Source organism: Oxyura jamaicensis, chromosome 7 (genome assembly GCF_011077185.1).
Source record: "Oxyura jamaicensis isolate SHBP4307 breed ruddy duck chromosome 7, BPBGC_Ojam_1.0, whole genome shotgun sequence".
Lineage (NCBI taxonomy): Eukaryota > Metazoa > Chordata > Aves > Anseriformes > Anatidae > Oxyura > Oxyura jamaicensis.
Genome location: NC_048899.1, coordinates 23,019,462 through 23,035,771, shown reverse-complemented (window position 1 = coordinate 23,035,771; position 16,310 = coordinate 23,019,462). Strand labels below are relative to the sequence as shown.

General features: G+C 41.7%; 1 protein-coding gene across 2 annotated transcripts in view; it reads left to right on the top strand.

The window, feature by feature from the left end:
- Positions 1-16,310, top strand: part of LOC118169683 (unconventional myosin-X-like) — an 83,287-nt gene that overhangs the window by 52,208 nt on the left and 14,769 nt on the right. For both annotated transcript variants that reach the window (XM_035331182.1, XM_035331183.1), the window contains 9 exons: positions 721-1,026; positions 5,086-5,125; positions 6,476-7,267; positions 9,337-9,460; positions 9,940-10,183; positions 10,962-11,057; positions 12,685-12,778; positions 13,384-13,439; positions 14,926-15,068. In XM_035331182.1, coding sequence (XP_035187073.1) covers positions 721-1,026; positions 5,086-5,125; positions 6,476-7,267; positions 9,337-9,460; positions 9,940-10,183; positions 10,962-11,057; positions 12,685-12,778; positions 13,384-13,439; positions 14,926-15,068 — 1,895 coding nt within the window. The remainder of the gene's footprint in view (positions 1-720; positions 1,027-5,085; positions 5,126-6,475; positions 7,268-9,336; positions 9,461-9,939; positions 10,184-10,961; positions 11,058-12,684; positions 12,779-13,383; positions 13,440-14,925; positions 15,069-16,310) is intronic.

The following is a 16,310-nucleotide window of genomic DNA, read 5'->3' as shown; positions in this document are numbered from 1 at the left end:
TAGTACTTCACTAGAGTACAAAAATACTCTAAAATACTCTACAAAAATGATTCTTTTATTTTGGGTCCTCCCATTTTTTGGTTGTTGTTTTGTTTTAAAAGTGCTGCCAAGTTGATTTTTATATCATTACTGTTCAAGGAAAATGCTGTGCAGTTTAAGTACGTACTTTATGGGAGCGCCTTACAATGTTAAATTCAGCAGTACTGTGTTTTCCCCTAGGCAATACCAGATTAACGTGACCAGATCTTTCTGCCTCATTTTCACATTTTTTTTTCTGGACTTTTTCTAGTTTTGGCTACTTGAAAGATGAGGCAAAATGTGACTTCATTCTCATAGTCAGGCTTTTTGTATGTTTTTATACCATAAATCCACACTGAGTGATTATACTAATAGCACAGTGACTGCGTGTAGGTGGAGTAGACTTTTGGCCAGTGGGCCTTCTCTTTCCATGTTGTGCAATATTTGTTCTTCATCCTCAAAATCTTCACAAAAGTAGGTGCCCAGGGAAACAAACCAGTGGTAGGCATGGGACTGAGAACATCAAGGAGAATACAGTTCACAGGCAGTAGCAGTGGAGGAAGAGAAGTTGTCATTCCTGAGCAAGATTGTTCGAGGTTCCTTTTTCTGTGGATGTGATAGGACCCGTCAGCACAGTAGGGCACAAGAAATGCAAAGCATGTGTTGCTTCATGTTACATTAAGTGTCTGGTTCTCTCTCCAGGAAGAAGTACCAAAAGGTGCTAGCCAGTGTTGTTATAATCCAAAAGAACTACCGAGCCTACTTCTGGAAGCAGAGCCTGCTGCGACTGAAGGCGTCTGCAGTCGTCCTGCAGAAGCACTGGCGTGGCCACCGGGCTCGCAGCCTCTACCGGCACCTGCGGCAGCAGGAACTCAGGCGGCAGCAGGAAGCGGAGGAGAGAAGGCGGCGAGAGGAGGAAGAACAGATCAGAAGAGAGGAAGAGGAAAGACAATGGCAAGAAGAGGAGGAGCGTAGGAGGAAGCAGGAGGAGGAAGAGGTGAAGGAAAGGTACAAGATGGTCTCTCACACTCATTGTTCCCTAACACTAAAGCTGCTGAGGTGTAGGAGCAGGCCTGGGGCCTTGGCAGGACAGTAATGTGGGACAGCAAGTGCCTGTGACGGTGTCAAAGTGCTGGGGGAAGAGTTGAGGTGGGCTGCACATAGCTCAGAATAGGAAAGCAGGGTGGAAAAGGAGCATCCCGCTTCCTTAGGAAAGCTAATTCGGGTATATTTTTATCTCTAGTGATTTTCTGCTTTGAAATGTACTTTAGAAAGGCAGGTCTTCCAAAACCTGGAGGGATTAGCCTTGTGAGAAGGTACCAAAATTCCTGGGTCTTGGTGTGTTCAGTAGGCTGGGTCAGAGTGGAAGATGAGCAGTGCACCTACCTGTGCTGCCATTGAGCTCTCACACTTGTGAGAACACACCTGCGCCCCCTGTCCTGCTGCTCTGCTCCTCTCGTTAGGGATACAGATGTGTCGGGAGGTCAGGAGGAGAAAGGAAAAACTGACTTGACAAAAAGAGGCGATCTGTGAGCAGTGCCAGCACAGCCATTGAGAATCTTGTACCTCATACATTATTTACTGTTCACTCCTTGGTTATCTGCATCCTATACAAACTGGGTGTCTCCTGATAATCTTTTGTTTTAAGCGTAAACTTCAACTGTGGGATAAATATGTACATTTTAACAAATAAATCCTGTGTCATTTCAAGCATTTCGTAAATAATTATTTCTGTTTCTTATGATGGACTTTAGTCCCGTACTTGTTCTGAGGTTGGATCTTGGCAGACTGAGATTTGTGACAACAATTAGAAAACTCTGTTAGGAGTATGTCAGAAGGAAAAAAGATTGCCTACAGTTTCACAGGAGACAATAGGGTAACATACATGCTGGGGAAAGACATGGAGTCAGTGACCCCAGTGATGAATGATTTGGTCAAAGAATTTGTTGAATATCAGTAAGGCTCCATTTTATCAATGTGTCAATTTTCAACAGCAGTCTTATCACCAATGCAAAACTACAAGTTCAGAATGACAGTACCTAGCTTACAGGGATCAAATGCCACAGATGCTCTCTTGGGTCTGAAGTCCTCTTCCTACTACGCAGAGCTGTTCCCTACCTAGTTTTAGATAAAAGGATTTATTTAGTTTATTATAATTATTTCTCCCTCTGCCCTCTATTTCCCCACCCATGAAATAAGTGTTTGAGCCAGCATCGTTATAAAGAAATGTTAGAGTTTCTAGGAATCAAAAGAGCTGATATTTTTGCTTTCACTTTCTACTGGGTCTCAAATGACTTGCTGCAGAGTTGAGTACCTGAAAAAGCTACTAGGGGACCAACTTGCCTAAAACCTGAATTTCCACCGGACCTTGAAACAAGTTGAAAGTCCACAAAATTTGCAAATTGGCTACTCTACTGAGAACAAGCAAAAATAAAAATAAAAAACACACATGCAGAGACAAAATCAGAAGGACCAGGATGCAAACTAAAAGTTGATGTGTAGTTATTGTGCATATGTTGTTAGTAAAAGGGAGATGGAGCAATTTGGTTTACTCTTCAACAGGAAGAACAAATTATGATGTTGAGAAAGCTGAAGTATTTGATGCTATTTTTGTCGTCCCAAAAGGCTTAGATGCTGGACAGTAAACACAATTAGCACAGATGTGCAAGAATTCAGAACCTAGCAGGGAATGAAGCAGTTAGTGAATGCTCATATAGATCAGATTACAAAGAAGTCATCCAGACTTGTTGAAATTAATATTTGGGTACTTTGAGAAGTAGTGGCTGAAGCAGTTAGAATCGGTAGCTACTCTGTTTCTCCTGTTTTGTGGATGGCAATGGAGTTTCCATTAAACTGGAAAAGTCTAAACATAATAACCTCTTTTTAAAATGGGGAAGTGAAAGGAACAGGGAATTTTGGACCAGTCAGCCTAACCTCAATTTCAGGGAGATACTGAAACAAATAATGAAACAAACCGTTTTAAGTGCTTGATAAGGGAGGTAAGAGCCAATGTAGGTTTGGGAAGAACAAACAGCATTAAAGTTATCTGTTTCCTTCTGTGGTAGCTTATGACATATCTTGTAGATAGAGAAAAGCCACAGAGGGTAGGTATCTTGACTTCAGTAAAGGCTTTGACGTTGTGACAATACAATACTCTTAAGACACTATAAGGAAGGTGGTTTAGATAAAAGTAGGTGAAACAAGACTAGAACTTGTTTTTTTAACTGCATTGTATAATTGCATTTTAATTAGTAAACAGTAGTGGTTACTTGTTAAATGGGAGAGCACTGTTGAATGGGATTCTTGTCTGTGCTGGATATGGTTCTAGTGCAATGCTTTCATAATGAGTCGGATGAGGAAATACAAGTATCTTTATTAAATTTACAGATAAAACCATCTGGTGAGGGTCTGCAAATGTATAGCTAAACAGGATTACCATTCAATAATTTTGGCAAATTAAAGAAGTGGTCTGGAAAACATAGGATAACATCCAGTGCTGGCATATGCAGATCTACAGTTAGGAATAATCAAATGCACAGAGAGAGGAGTAGGAACGACTAGTTCAACAGCAGTCAGAAGGTCTGAAGGTTAATTTGAGTTTTAGTCACTGGTGTCATGTTGTAGTGAGAGGAGAAAGCAAATGCCATAGATAAACAAGATTGTTTCTGTAAGATATGGGGTGATTCTTCTGTTCCTCTTGGCACTGGTAAGGCTTCAGCTGAAATACTGTTCCTAGTTCTGAGTATACCACATTTCAGGAGGACTGTGGATCACTTGCAGATGGATGGAAAGCAGCAAGAAATAATCAGAGGTCTAAAGAATGTGAGGAACAGTTGAAGGAATCAGTGTGTAGCTTGTAGTTGGTATTTCTGATTTCTTTTAAAATGGCTCTGGTTCTTGCACAAATGATTTAAGGGAGTTTTTCAGCTCATCACTACTCTTAGAGATGTTTCAGTAAAGTTGGAGCCATCTGGATCCCACTTATGTCAGCTTTCATTTATAAATATTTTGTAGATTTATTTGTGTGTGTGAGAGAGAGTGCAAGAGTGAGAGCTTTAAGGACTTTGTGACTTGCAGCTGCAATTTAGAATTTGGCTGGAAAAAGCTGTAAGGCCTGGGAAATAAATACTCTTGCCTCCTGTTCTGTGTGAGACTGAACTGTAGATCTGCAAGTTACCACTGCCAGTCTGAATTTAGCTACACAGTGGTTGCTACAGGCAGAGTCTTCCATCCAGCCACATCCCATCCCCACTCCATTTGCATGACCCTGGCATTTGTCTGTCTGCTACATTTGTCTGTTCAGCTGCTTGTAGTGTACATGCTATGGAGAACCTCGTCCTGGTGAAAGCTTCCCCGTGGAGTACAACCTTTTTGATCTGGGCGGAGATACAGCACCGTGGGATAGTTTTTTCCTCTACTCGTGTTTACTAACAAACTCTGACTCTGACGGCCTTTACGAGTAAGTTAGGTTTTTGCATACTGCAGAGAAGTTAGGCAAGCTGGAGCACCCAGGTCTTCAGAATAGAAAGTCTTCAGCTTAGCCATTTAACAAATTACTAAAATCTAAAATCTGATTTTTTTTCTAGATTTAACATAGTAAATGCAAAACAAAACAAATTCAGTGCTGGCATTGCAATAATTCTGCTTTGTTTAAAAACAGTTTCCTGAAATCTGTCAATTATACATATAAAACCTCATCTAATATCTGTAGACTTACAGTACTTCCCACTGTGTTAAGAGGAATAAGTTTACCTTTAACATGAATCTAAACGATCTGACTTTCTGTCACTATTTCCAATACCCTTCTTCCTGTGTTCCAACTAATCCAATTTCTTGATTGATCCAAAAGCTAAGTGCACAGGGAAAATCTCTTGTATCCACAAAGGTCATGCAAACCACAGAGAAATGGATTTTTACTAAACTGTAAAAGCTTTTAAATCAGTCTTAGACCAGGTACCTTTTTAACCTTATCCATGGAGGGGTGGCATGTCTGTGTAATTCTAAAAGCCTTACCTAGGAAAACCAGGTCTGTCTCTGACTATCATGTCTTGTTTGTTTGTTTTTCAGAGAAAAGGAGCAACTGAATGCTCTACTCAAGGTGACCCAGGTAAGTTTAGGAGTTACTCCTTCCATATGGCTTCTCTGAGTACCTATGAAGGGTCCTTCATTGCCCACTCTTTGCCTGAAGCTAATATCTATATTATGGCAACACTACTTATAAAATGGCTTTGTTCACTCAAAACCTGCAGGTGTTTGGCCTTGACAGAGGTGCCTAGAGCTAACAAGGTTGTTTGGTAGTGTTTTTGTTTGTTTGTTTTCTTTTTTCATAAGGTTCATGTACCAGCTTGCATGGTTCCTATTTGAAAGTTTCAGTGTTGAACATGCAGCATCATTTTTTATCTCTACTGCTTGGGCTTATTTCATGACCTTGTGATGTGCTACACTGTGACACAATCTGTTTTGTTGGATTGTTGCCTATAACAGCCCAAATAAGAGTGCAGACGATAGCTACCATGGCTAAAATAACCCCCTGGTAACTGATCTAATTGTTAGTACTTGATGTATCAAAGAGCAGACCACCTACCCTGAGGTGTGTGGAAACAGCTGGGTATCATCTTATTCCTTTGCCCAGACCATTTGTTCCCCAGTTTCTGTCCAGCTCTGTTCAGGAAAGATGACAGATTAGTTAGTATACGAAAATTTATTTCTCCACAGAGAAATTTCTCAGAGTTGAGTGGAGAACAAACAATAGAGCAATCCTAAAGAAAATATGAATTGTGACATGATGGGGCCAATTCATTGTCTACATTGTCATATTCCTATTGGGGAGTATTTTAAATCCCTTTAGAATTTATTTATTTATTTATTTATCTATTTATTCTCTGTGTGTCTGTTTTCAACATCCTCAGTGGAAGGGAGGATGTCTTCATCTTATAGCTAAACCTCAATGCAAGCTACCGGTATCTCCCATCTTCCAATTACTGCGTACTTGCTAGAAGTTTGCTCAGTTATTTCAGTGTGGAGAATAGAAGAAGAAAGAGACTTCAGCACCCAGCTAGCTATTATCCATCCAGTGATGCCAAGAAATTCATAACAGAGTTTGGGTGGGGTTGGAGAGGGCACAGCCCTGCTTCATTACAATTATCCTTTCCAGAGCCAAATTTTGGTGGTCAGACACCCAACTCAGGAAGCAATGAAATCTCCAAATCTTTTCATGATATATCTGGGAAAAGTTCTGTTCTTTTGCAGGTTATGCATATACATATTCATACATACCTTTAGCTTTTACACTGTGGGTGATTGCAGATGCCAGACAGAAAAGGAAAGGATGCTTAGGGTCATATTTTGTAGATGGGAAGTACAAGGCAAGCACAAAAGATAGGAAAAATGAAAGGTCCAAGGAAGGGACACACATAGGTTAAAGAAACTGCTTTAATACTATTACTAATTCTTTAAGGTGGAAACAGTAAAGACTGAGGAAGTCGATATTCCCCTGCAAGAAGAAGAAAGACGTCAGATGGAGGAGATCTTAAGGCTGGAGAAGGAGATTGAGAAGTTGCAGCAACAGAAGGAGGATCACATGTCTATCATCTGTGAAAACACTCGGAATGAAATCAATCGGCAGCGGGAAGAAGAGATCCAGAGGCTAGAAAGGGAGGCATCTAGGGTTGCCCAGGAGTTTCTGGAGCTGCTGGATTTTGGCAATCTGGATGAAAGCGTGCAGAACCTAGAGCGCTCGCTTTCTAGTGAGGGAACACTCAACATTGACTGCAGCCTGGTAGCACCACTGGCTGAGGAAGAGGTGGATGAGGGATTTCATGCTGATGACGAAGGACGGCCAACTTCCAGTTTGGTGGCTGTGAGTCAACGTGACATGAGAAACAGTGATAACTACTCGGAGAAGGATGTGGACACAAGAGTTTCACTTCTCCAAAGGAAAGTGGGAGAGGTTGTCCCTGCTCCAGGACAACCTGTGCAAAGAACCACTAGCCCCAAGGAGCAGAGTGCCCTACGTGATCCAGCAGAAAGCAGTTACAGCACTGTCTCAGATACAGTGAGGAGTAACAGCGGAGAGGTGGGAGAGCCGATTTACAATTCCCCCCAAGATGTGGAGTCTGACTACGACCATGAGGAGTTTGATGGCTGTGGAGACACAGGCAGTGCCTCAGCCGAGCCTCTGAATGGTGAGGAAAGTCTGAGAAACTCCCATGGCACCAGCCTGGACTCCAACCGTGGCAGCCTGGACTCGGTAAGAATGTGCCCATTCATTTTTCTGGACATTAGTGTGACTTTGTTGATATTTATAACATCCTTGCCTTCTTACTGCATGCCTGCTAGCTCTATGTATAGTTACTGACATATAACTCTCTCTTACATCAGTAAACAGCATGAAAAAAAGGTAAGAGTGATAGGCTGAAGGCCAGCAGGCTTGTGACTGTTCAGTGTCACTGGTACACAGTACATAGGTACCTAGGCTATTTTGGATTGTTTCCATCACCAGATATTAGAGTAATATCATCTAGGAAGACTGAAAGCAGGCAACTAACATCTTGTAGGTATGTGTCCTACCTCAGAGAGATTTCACTGAAAGCTTGGGCTACTTCTGTGGACAACCAGAAGAGGAAATGGGAAAGGGTGGGGTTTAATTTGTTCCCATTTCTAAAACTTCTCTTGTCCTAGTCCTAGTGTTCAAAGTCAAGGGCTTATTTTCAGCTGGTGTATACAAAATAAGCTATTCTAAGGCTAGAAGAAATAACTGTGCTGATCCTGGTGGGTCCTGGTGGACACAGAGGCCACTTTGCTTTCCATTCCTGCAGCAGGGGCGATGGCAGGTAGTAAAGCTGGGCTATTAGCCTTGCACTTGAAGCATCTTGGCTCAGATTCCACCCAGGGCCCTGAGCTTCGTGAGTGCCCTCAGGCTAGCTGTTTAATAATGCCACAGTAAATCCCCCAGTAGACCAGCAAGTCAGATGAGCCCACAAATGATTGAAAGGAGTTCAGGTGTGAAGCCAATGACAGTCATAAAAATACCTCAGATAAATGATGTCTCTGTGAGTAGGAGCTCAAACTACAAAATACCTTTTAGAAAATTATTGATTTTTTTTAAGGAATTCAATTTATTTCATTTGCTTTTCTTCTCCAGTGGCAGATTTTGACTCTTGAAAAGTTGTATGTTTTTCCTGTTTGCATTTCCCTAATGTCAGCTGCCAGACATCAGAGTTTTTTATGATGTGATCTGGTTGAATAAAGGTATCTTCTCTGTGGGCAGATACTCACAGATCACTGTCAAGTAATCTTTCAAGTCATGAATCACCCTGTCACAGTGCTTATCACAGTCTTGGCCAGTCTCTACCATTCTTCTTAAAATTTAAATGGACTTGGAGGATTTTATTGGGCTCCTCAGTGAGTAAGACTCACAAAAATGGAGGTGCTTCTATGTCATGGCACGAGCCACAGGAAGGGATACCTGCAGCTGGCTCAGGATTGCATCAGGAGCTGCTGATCCAGGACTACCTGCCTTTTCAAACTTAATGTCACGAGAGGGAAAACAAATAAGTGAAAGAGGAATAAGACAAAAGAGGAGGGCAAATGGATCACAGAGAGACAGGTCAGAAAGGGAAAAATGAAAAGAAGCAACATGCGTTTGGGGAAGGAAAAGGACTAAGGAACTGCCTTCATATTAAATTAATGAAGCTGATCATAGGAAAGTGTATTTAAGGCAAAGGAAAAGATAGCATAATTTGGGATTTCATGTGTGACGTACGTATGGCTAAGTGCAATTATCTAGTTGGAGAACAAGGATGAGTAAACATTGTATTGTTATTTCAGCAATTTAGATCTTTGTTTTTAGGGTTCAGTTATTCTGGAATGTGCTTTTTTTCCAGTAAACCCAAAGCAAGGCATTTCCTTGCAAGGGTTAGGTCAGTGTTCCATCTTGTCCAGTCTGCTGGCCTGTCTGCCAGAAAAATTCTCCAGAAACAAAAATTGTCTCTTAACCCCATTAAATCAGATTTTGGGCTGTATGCTCTGCCCTGAAATAGGAAGGTTTGCTCCTGCAGGTAACTGGAGTTTTCCAGCCATGTCCACTGCTGAATGTCACTCTCCTTTCTGGTATGAAAATTCCATGCTCTCTGGAGACTCTTGCTTTAGGCATTAATGAGTAATCTGCCAAGCCTTTAATTTTACTCTATTGCTTTTTTTGTAAAGGGAGTATGTGTAGTTTTGCACTTTCTGCTCATGTGACTTCTGCAGTCTTGTTACTTTGCTCCAGTTATCCTGTGGAACCCACGTAGCCAGGATTTCTTCTTTTCCTTTTAGTTTCTGGACAGCGAAGAGGAAGTGGATGTTTACATAGATACAGATGAAGAGTTTTGTAACGGAAGAGTCACCATCTTCAATGGCTCGGGACCACCCTATTTTCACAGCTATCTCTACATGAAAGGTAAGCAGCTTTAGCCAAAACTGTGAAAGGATGGAATCCAGAAAACCTGCTTTCCTCTTCTGTTTCTTCAGAGTCATTATCTTCCTCTGCTCTTACTTCTCTGTTCACTCTTTTTTTCCCCCCTCTTACTTCCAACAAATAAAACAAAGAGCTAGGAGGTGGATGTCAGGGAATTAGACTGAATATCTGTGGCTCTGAGATATGCCCACTTGGTGTGGGCTTAAATGACCCATTTTGAACTACAAGACTGAAGACGGTACAAAAATATTTGAGTAGTGCATATATTTCTATATTTTGTGCTTGTTTCACTGGTTCTATTTTTCCTTTCTCCAAACCTTAGTGCAGTGTTGTTTCTCTCCCTCAGCTCCCTCGTTGCACATAGGAACTGCAGGGGCAACTGAGTGCCCAAGAAGCAGGATCAGAATGGACAAATGGCCACTGCTGCATGTCTGATGAGATCTTGCTCCCTTGCTTTGCAGGAGGCCTCATGAACCCGTGGAGGCGGCGCTGGTGTGTCCTGAAGAACGAGGCCTTCATGTGGTTCCGCACCAAGCAGGAGGCACTGAAGTCAGGCTGGCTCTACAAAAAAGGCGGAGGCATGTCGACGCTTTCACGCCGCAACTGGAAACGCCGTTGGTTTGTGCTTCGAGAATCCAAGCTGATGTACTTTGAGAATGACAGTGAGGAAAAGCTGAAGGGGACAATTGATATCAGAAGGGCAAAGTGAGTGAGGAATTAATCCTTTTGATCCCTAGTATTTGCTCTAAATTGAAAATTAAGTGTCCAGTGCAGCCAGTTCATCCCTCTACAGGTCTCCTGTAGGGCCAGAAGAATCTGAAACATAAGGGAAGGAAAAGACCATTAGAGCTTCTAGTTTTACTCTGGAGGGAGTCTGGAATTATTTGGTAGTCCTTCTTCCAGTCTTGCATTTCATAATCTGGCAGAAGCTCTTTCAAAGCCATGGCTGGAGCCAGACCAGGAGGAGCTAATTAAGTACATACCCCATGCATCCTTCCCTACCCTGGTTCCATCTGTTTCTTGGACTCCCCAGGCATTTCACTGCGATGGTATGAAGCACGCAGCAGGATTTGAATTTGGCAGCATGTGCTGTGCCTTTTCCTGAGCCTTGAACGTTCTTTTTGCCACCGTAGCCAATTCCTCAGCTCCTGCTGAAGGAAAGGAGAGACTAGTCACCTCTTGGCATTCTGTGGCCCTGTAAAGTGCCAAAAAAAAGTGGCACACCCCACTTTGTAAACAGCCCTCTATATCAACCTCCCAGTTCTCTTCTATCCAGTCTGCTGGTGGCTTGAAGAAAATGCATTTAACTCTCTAAATTTAGGTTTTATAGTATGTTAACTGTACAGATCTATATAAGGGGACCCTAAAAGTTGTAATGTGTGTTAAAGGAATTTTGTATTTCTGTCAAAGTTGCAATCTATCTGAAACAATTTATTCCTGCAAAAGGTTTTCAGCATCTGTCTTGTAATTTGCTGTATTCCAGGGAGATTGTGGACATTCATGAGAAGGAGAATGCCTTGGACATTGTGACAGAAGACAGAGTTTATCACATTGTGGCAGAGTCACCAGAAGATGCCAGGTATAAGGAGGGAGTTTTGTTAAGTTTGTTCATTCAGTCTAGATCTGACCCAGCTGCTCATGGGGGAGCCTGGGGAACACAACCACTTCCTTTTTGCTGGAGAAAAGTGGGGATTCATTCCTGAGTGTCACCTACTGGAAGGTGCCACCCCTACTTTGGGGACTCTGTTGCAGCTACCGAGATGGTGGTTCAGCCTAACAGTCACAGGACTGCCACCTTCTGCACGTGGCTGTGAGCATGCTGAATTCAAGGGTTACTTCAGGAGACACACAAAACCTTAACATAAACTGGAACTTCTAATAGCTGATTTATTTATTAAATGGAATCTTGAATCAAACAAAAAGTCTATTCATGATGCCTGTAAATGATTGCAAGAGCAGCTGGGTTTTATCCAGGAGACAGAGAAAAGGCTGCGGCTTATCAGAGTCTGTAATGTCATCCGATAAAATCTTCCCAGTGCAAAGCAAACAAATGACTCATGTCCTTCCTTCTTGGCGTCCTGGCCAGGCAGTGGGAATCAGTTGTTTAAGGGCAGGTTGGACAACCTGCTTGGGCTATAGAAAGCCAAGTTAAGAGGTTACTAACCCTGTCTGCTTATGTCTTCCGCACCATTCTCCCACTCTTACCAAAGCTCTTCCTACTGTAACTGTTTCCCTTATCTAGTTGAATCTGATTCTGTGAAGTTATTTAGGGTCTGTTATTTCATTTGGTGTAGGGGGAGGAAGAGATGAAGTGTTTGGACACAAATAAATTAACAGAAGTAGACTACAGAGTAACCACATAAATGAAAAACAGACAAATTCAAGGGGTAGTAGCCGAAGAGCGAGTATCTTCTTAACTCAGAACCTCCACAATTGGAATAGTCATGCCCTAAGATACCATTACAGAATTGCGAGGACAAGCGTAGTCCAAATGTGGCCTCTGTCTGTGCCACAGCAGTCTCTGTTTTGGGGGAGAAGAAAGCACCAACACTTACACTAGCGAAGGACAGATGTTGTACAGTCTCCAGTTTGAGAATCCTCCACAAAGTCTAGATGTTTGCTGATCTCACTGGAAGCTGCAGATAAGAATCTGCTTGTATTGCAACAGAGATTCAGCCTCCAGATATGCCTGTAATGAGAAGCCCTTTCACAGACAAGTAACTTCACTCCAAATGAACTTATAAAAACCCCATGATTAATAAAGAGCCATATGACTCTCGAATTTATGAGTGGATCAGACAGAGACTAGTCAGGAAGGCTCCCAGGAGTCTCTAGGACTAAGAGTCCCCAAAGATTCCAGCTGACCCCGTCTTTACAACCGCTATATGCTCTTATTCTGCTGACACGTGCTCCCCAGTGAGACCACCGCGTGCCTACAGTTTCTTGAATAGCAAGTAGAAAACTGGATTTTGTGGGAGCAGCTGTCAGTGGGTTGGAGAACGTGCACAGAATTTTCATGGATAAATAGGGAGGAAGGAAGATATTAGGGTATGGCATGATCAGCCCCAGAGATGTTTCACTGCATAGTCTGCAGGAAATTGTGAATGAAGAAATTTTCCCACTGGCAGCTTTCCAGGTTCCTTGATGATATTCCAGAGCTAGTTACAGTACCCGAATCTTAACTTTGAGTCTGTTTTGATTGCCAGCGGTTGGTTTAATGTCCTGAGCCGAGTACACAGCGCTACGGCACAGCAGCTGAGGGAAATGCAAGATGAACAGGCCAATCCAAAGAATGCTGTGGTGAGTTACTGTGCAACCAGTCCGTGGGCATGTTCAGAGCCATCTGTGTTTAACTATTTTGTGCATGTTTTTCTAGGACATGCAGTGCTGTAGTTCATGAGCACTATGCGAAAGTCACACATTTTTTCATAAAGAAACAGCAAAGCTGATAGAAAAGAGGGTAAGAAGTGAAGATCATGGTGGCTGTGGTGGCTGTCAACATGATCAACATTGGCTCTCTTATTTGGTTTGTCCCTTGCAGATAAAATGTTTTTGGATGGGATTATAGGACTAGTCTGTGCCAGTTTTCCAGACAGAAGATAAACAGCTGAGAAGAACCATTTATTTATGTATTTTACTGCTATTGAGAGGTGGAGGCAGAGGTTATTTCAGACCTTAATAATGCTCTCTGAAAATGTGTAGCTCTCTTTCTTCCAGTTCTCTGGAGTCCTTGCACACCTTTTCATGTTGTTTAGGGAGCAAAGGTGACTCACTCATGCCTTTCTCATATGCTCAAGCTATTGGAATTCAGAAGAATGCTTTCAGGTTCAATACTTTTCACTAAGGAGAATGTCCGTAATTTAAGATGCAAGCAGTTCCTGTTACCTGTCTCTTTCACTGTACAGGGAACCCTGGATGTCGGGCTTATTGACTCTGTCTGTGCCTCAGACAACCCTGACAGGTATGTATAGCAACATGGCCATCTCTTAGATTGGAATTTCCCTCACTTATTTTTGTGGCTAGGTCCAGGTTTTGTTTGAAGTTTACATTTGTTTAAACTCCTAGGAATTTATCTCACAAAGAAACTCAGCTAAAAGTCCTTAGTTTCTTCCAAGCTATGCTACTTTCCAGACACAAAGTTCACAAGTGTATTGTCTTTGAGTGAAAGTTTCAGTACATGTTTCCACCTGAAGAGTGAGAACAGTGTAATCTCAACGTCAAGAAATTATAGCCTTATCTACTATTAAAACTAAATAAAAATGTCCAACAAAAGCAGTACTTTCTGTTTTTCAACAGAGTAATTTCAAGCTAATCTTGTAAATTTAAGGAAAAAAATAAAACAACACGTTAAAAAAAATACAACACAACACAAAATAACATGGGCTGAATTTAAAAATCTGTACTCCACTTGATATCTTTGCGATGCAGCAAAGCACATGCCTTTAGTTCACAGACAGGTTAGCTTCAGAGAAGAGATTATGGAGCATTTCATATCACTTTACATTAACATTTAATTATTTCCTACACTGTTAACAGGTTCAGCCAGGGCCAAGCTTCTCACTGCAGTACTGAAGTAAAAGTTAGCTATTAAGCTATTTACTTCTGTGCTCTGTTTGTTGTTGTTGTTGTTGTTTTTTCTTGCTTTTTTTTTCTCCCACAGATTGCGGGGACTTTGTGGTTACTAGTTTAGAAAATGCATATCTTGGTATCAAACTAAGATTTCTTTGAAGCAAAAGTGTTTTGCCCAGCCTGGACTCCTCAGAGTTAATCTGTGTCCCAGTAAAAAAATAAATAAATAAAAAAGGGGCACAAGTAGTAAGCTGAACAGGCAGAATTTCTTCATGAATCTGCTGAGGTACACTCTTCTGGAGTGTCAGTATTTGAATTATGTTAAACAAATTCTGAGGAGAATGCTTATTTTTCAACCATGTTTTTATGCAGCTTATTTTTATTTTCCATAGCTTTTTTATCAGGATCAGCTCATCCTTCCTAAAACCAATCTCAGACCCATCTTAGCTGTCACTGCTGAGAACTACGTTTGCTACTGCATTACTGGTTACTGGTTTTAATAAGTATGAGCACAACAGCTGTACCAGCCTAGCCCAGTGGTACTAGCACTAGCTCAACCCAATCAGGGTAGAGCAAAGTCCTGTGGTTGTGAACCCAGGACATTTTACAACTGGGCATTAACTAATGAATGTTTTGTAGACTTTGGAAATACCTTTTGGAAAGTGTTTAATTCCATCTGTCTGGACTCTGCATTCATCAGTTTGCAGACCAACTGCACAGGGGATGCTCTTAGGAGTTTCTTCACTTCTCTGTAGTTTGTATTCCAAGAATCTTTCTGCATTGCCTATGGAAAGGTAAAGGACATGGCTTTGGGTGTGCTGTGATTTGAGATATTTGTATGACTTTGACTGATATCTAATGCTTTTATTTTCTGGCAGACCAAACTCTTTTGTGATCATCACAGCAAATCGAGTGATTCATTGCAATAGCGACACCCCTGAGGAGATGCACCATTGGATCTCCCTGCTGCAGAAACCAAAAGGCGAATCAAAGGTTGATGGCCAGGAATTCCTTGTGAGAGGTAAAAGGAAATGCATGCAGTTATGACATGTAAAACTCATCTTCTGTTTGTGATTTGAGTGGGAGGTTGATTGTAGCTAATCCAAGCTAGTGTTCAGCGGCTCCCAAAACACAACCATTGCCTGCCCCCTCCACCTTCCTGCCTGCTGTTGGCTGCCTCCTATGCTCTGCTGGCACTGACTCTTGTCTGACTCCACATCAGGTGGGTTCAGAAAGCTAAAACTGGAAAAATAAGTATTTCGTTATACATTTATTTTTCTGGTGTTAGTTCCATAGCCTGTTTCAACATGTTGTCGAGCAAATGCCAGCAGGGAATAGGAGGGAGCATGGCTGCTGCTTGGGAGCAGCTGGCTTAGACCAACTATGACATGACACTGCAGCTTTTGTTTTCAGAAAGCTCTGTTCCTTCTGACACCTGTCATGTTGAGAGGGAGGGAGAGAGATCTTTGTAGGATTGCTGCTGTCCTCAGCTGAACAAACTAACCTGATTCTGACAGACATAGTGAAGTGAGAATAATTCTCTAAGCCTGAGCGAAAGATTTATATTCTGTCTCTAGTTAGAGCTGAGCTGGAGATAGAGGCACTGATGCATGAGTAATGTTCAGGGACATAATACAAACTCTCCCATAATACAAATTCTCCCTTTTGTCTCAAATATTTTTAAATTTCCTCAGTACTTTTAGCTCATTACATGTTCTTTAATATACAAAGACACTCGGGTCTCAATCTGTGGAAAGCAAGCATTTGAGCAAATTGCCCTACATCTTCCAGAAAGTATCTGTGGTGGAATAAAGGTCTGAGAGTGGTCATGGCAAGGCAGGAAGAGAGGAAGAAGAGAGGCATCAAAAAGTGGCAGAAGCTTTCTATAATCCTGGTTTTAAACATTTCACTGAGGTTGTCTGATAACCTGCATTATCATTAACAGCTGGAGTACCTTAAATTCAAAATACTTAATTGCAAAGCAACAGTTCCTTTTATCTCATTTTGTTCATTAAAAAAATGTCTAAATGTTCCTTTGCAAGGTCAGTGTATGTGTTGCGCTTCACAGTAAAACATATGTGTCAGTGATGTAGCCACAAAGGCATATATTTGAGAACCACAAAGTTTGTCTCTATCTTTTTGTTATATGCAACCTCTAGGCTCAGTCACACGTGCTTTGAAATTTTTGCCTTGTGGGTGGACATCGCTTTTTACAGCTCTGAATAGAAAACTATCTTTTCAACAGGTTTAGTAACACCAGCTG